The sequence below is a fragment of the Geospiza fortis genome, unplaced genomic scaffold, assembly GCF_000277835.1.
Source record: "Geospiza fortis unplaced genomic scaffold, GeoFor_1.0 scaffold102, whole genome shotgun sequence".
Classification (NCBI taxonomy): domain Eukaryota; kingdom Metazoa; phylum Chordata; class Aves; order Passeriformes; family Thraupidae; genus Geospiza; species Geospiza fortis.
In genome coordinates this window covers 2673969-2676195 of record NW_005054373.1, presented here as the reverse complement: position 1 = coordinate 2676195, position 2227 = coordinate 2673969, and the positions used below count along the sequence as shown (strand labels likewise).

The following is a 2227-nucleotide window of genomic DNA, read 5'->3' as shown; positions in this document are numbered from 1 at the left end:
GGTTCGCAGGCGGCCATCATGTTCTTGGCGTCGAAGACCTGCTGGGTGAGCTCGGGCACGGTGAGGGCGCGGTACTGCTGGCTGCCCCGCGAGGTCAGCGGCGCGAAGCCGGGCATGAAGAAGTGCAGCCGCGGGAAGGGCACCATGTTGACGGCCAGCTTGCGCAGGTCGGCGTTGAGCTGCCCGGGGAAGCGCAGGGAGGTGGTGACGCCGCTCATGGTGGCCGACACCAGGTGGTTGAGGTCCCCGTAGGTGGGAGTGGTCAGCTTCAGGGTGCGGAAGCAAATGTCATACAGGGCCTCGTTGTCGATGCAGTAGGTCTCGTCCGTGTTCTCCACCAGCTGGTGCACGGAGAGGGTGGCGTTGTAGGGCTCCACCACCGTGTCCGACACCTTGGGCGAGGGCATCACGCTGAAGGTGTTCATGATGCGGTCGGGGTACTCCTCGCGGATCTTGCTGATCAGGAGGGTGCCCATGCCGGAGCCCGTGCCTCCGCCCAGCGAGTGGGTCAGCTGGAAGCCCTGGAGGCAGTCGCAGCTCTCCGACTCCTTCCTCACCACGTCCAGCACAGAGTCCACCAGCTCGGCGCCTTCCGTGTAGTGCCCCTTGGCCCAGTTGTTGCCAGCCCCGCTCTGACCTGCAGGGCAGACCACAAGCCACGTGCCACATCAGCACCCCGGGGACACACACAGGTGATGCCACTGCCCCTTCCCCTCTCTTCCATCCCCACTCTGCTATGGGGATTCAGGCTCCCCAGGGTCACTTGCATACTCGCTCCAAGCCTTTTCTCTGTGTGGAGTTCCAGGAACTCCGCCGTGCCACAGTCACTCACCAAAGACAAAGTTGTCGGGACGGAAGATCTGTCCAAAGGGGCCGGAGCGCACGGAGTCCATGGTGCCGGGTTCCAGGTCCACGAGGATGGCACGGGGGACATACTTGTTACCTGTGGGGGGACCCAGCAGCAGCAGCGTTACAGCCCTGCAGCAGGCAGCCGGTGTCACAGGAGCCCTGCTGTGCTCCCTTCCACCTCCCTGCATTTCTCTACCGGGGCTCGGGGGAACATCGGGGAACGGTGCACCCCTCCCTCCCCGGGGACCTACCGAAGATGAAGTTGTCGGGGCGGAAGAGGTGGCCGAAGGCACCCGAGCGCACGCTGTCCATCGTCCCCGGCTCCAGGTCCACCAGGATGGCACGAGGCACGTACTTGTGAGCTGAGAGAGACCCCATGATGGGAGGGAACCTGCTGCCGCCCCCATCCCGCCCCAGAGGTGTTCCCAGCACCCTGCAGGGTCCTACGGGGCTGGCTGCACAGGTCGTGTCCCCCCCCAAATCCAGGGGCTCCTGGTGTGGGTGCGTGTCTCATTACCCCCAAACACTGGGGGTCACTTGGGGTGGGTGCACGTCTGCCCCCATTCCCCGTGGGCTGGGGGGATGCTGGTGTTTTGTCCCTCCCACACCACAGGATCCTACAGGGGGAGCACAGGTGTCCCTCTATCCACAAACCCCAGTGTCCCACGGGATTGGGTGCATGTGTGGTGTCCCCCCAAACCCCAGTGTCCCACGGGGCGGGTACATGTATCATGTCCCCACCCAAACTACAGGCTCCCATGAATTTGGAGGCACAGGTGCCCCCTGCCCCCCCCACAGGATGGGGTCTGAGGGGTGGGTGCACATGTCTGCCCTCCCAGGGTCCAACAGGGCTGGGTGCAGGTGTTGTGTGTGCCCCCCCCAAATCGCAGGGTCCCGTGGAACTGGGTGTACACCATTTCCCCTGCCCCAAATGAAATGGTCCCATGGGGTGGGTGCAGCTCCCTGCCCACCCCACACCTCCACGGGTGGGTCTGTCTGTCTGCCCCCCTCCCCACCCCAGCAGACCCAGCTCCTCCTGCACTGGGGGGTCACACTGGGGCCCCTCCCAGCCCAGGGTGGGGGTGCCGGGCTGCCCTGCTGGGGGAGGTTCCCTGGGGGGGTCGCTTACAAGAGGCCTCATTGTAGTAGACACTGATGCGTTCAAGCTGCAGGTCCGAGTCCCCCACGTAGTTGCCGCTGGGGTCGATGCCGTGCTCGTCGCTGATCACCTCCCAGAACTGGGGAGGACGGGGAGCTCAGCAGGGCGGGAGGCACTGGAGCACCCCCAGGCCCCCGGGCGAGGCACGGGGGATCCTCCCATCCCTCGGCAGGGCTGGGTGGGGCAGGAGGCACCGGGATACCCCAAACACTGAAATCC

At 65.2% G+C, this 2227-nt stretch overlaps 1 protein-coding gene across 1 annotated transcript in view; it reads right to left on the bottom strand.

Moving 5' to 3' along the window:
- The window catches only part of LOC102039607 (differentially expressed in FDCP 8), an 8985-nt gene that overhangs the window by 5412 nt on the left and 1346 nt on the right, over positions 1-2227 (bottom strand). The window contains 3 exon segments of the mRNA XM_031060135.1: positions 3-637; positions 1101-1211; positions 1979-2104. Of these exon segments, the coding sequence (XP_030915995.1) occupies positions 3-637; positions 1101-1211; positions 1979-2104 (872 nt within the window).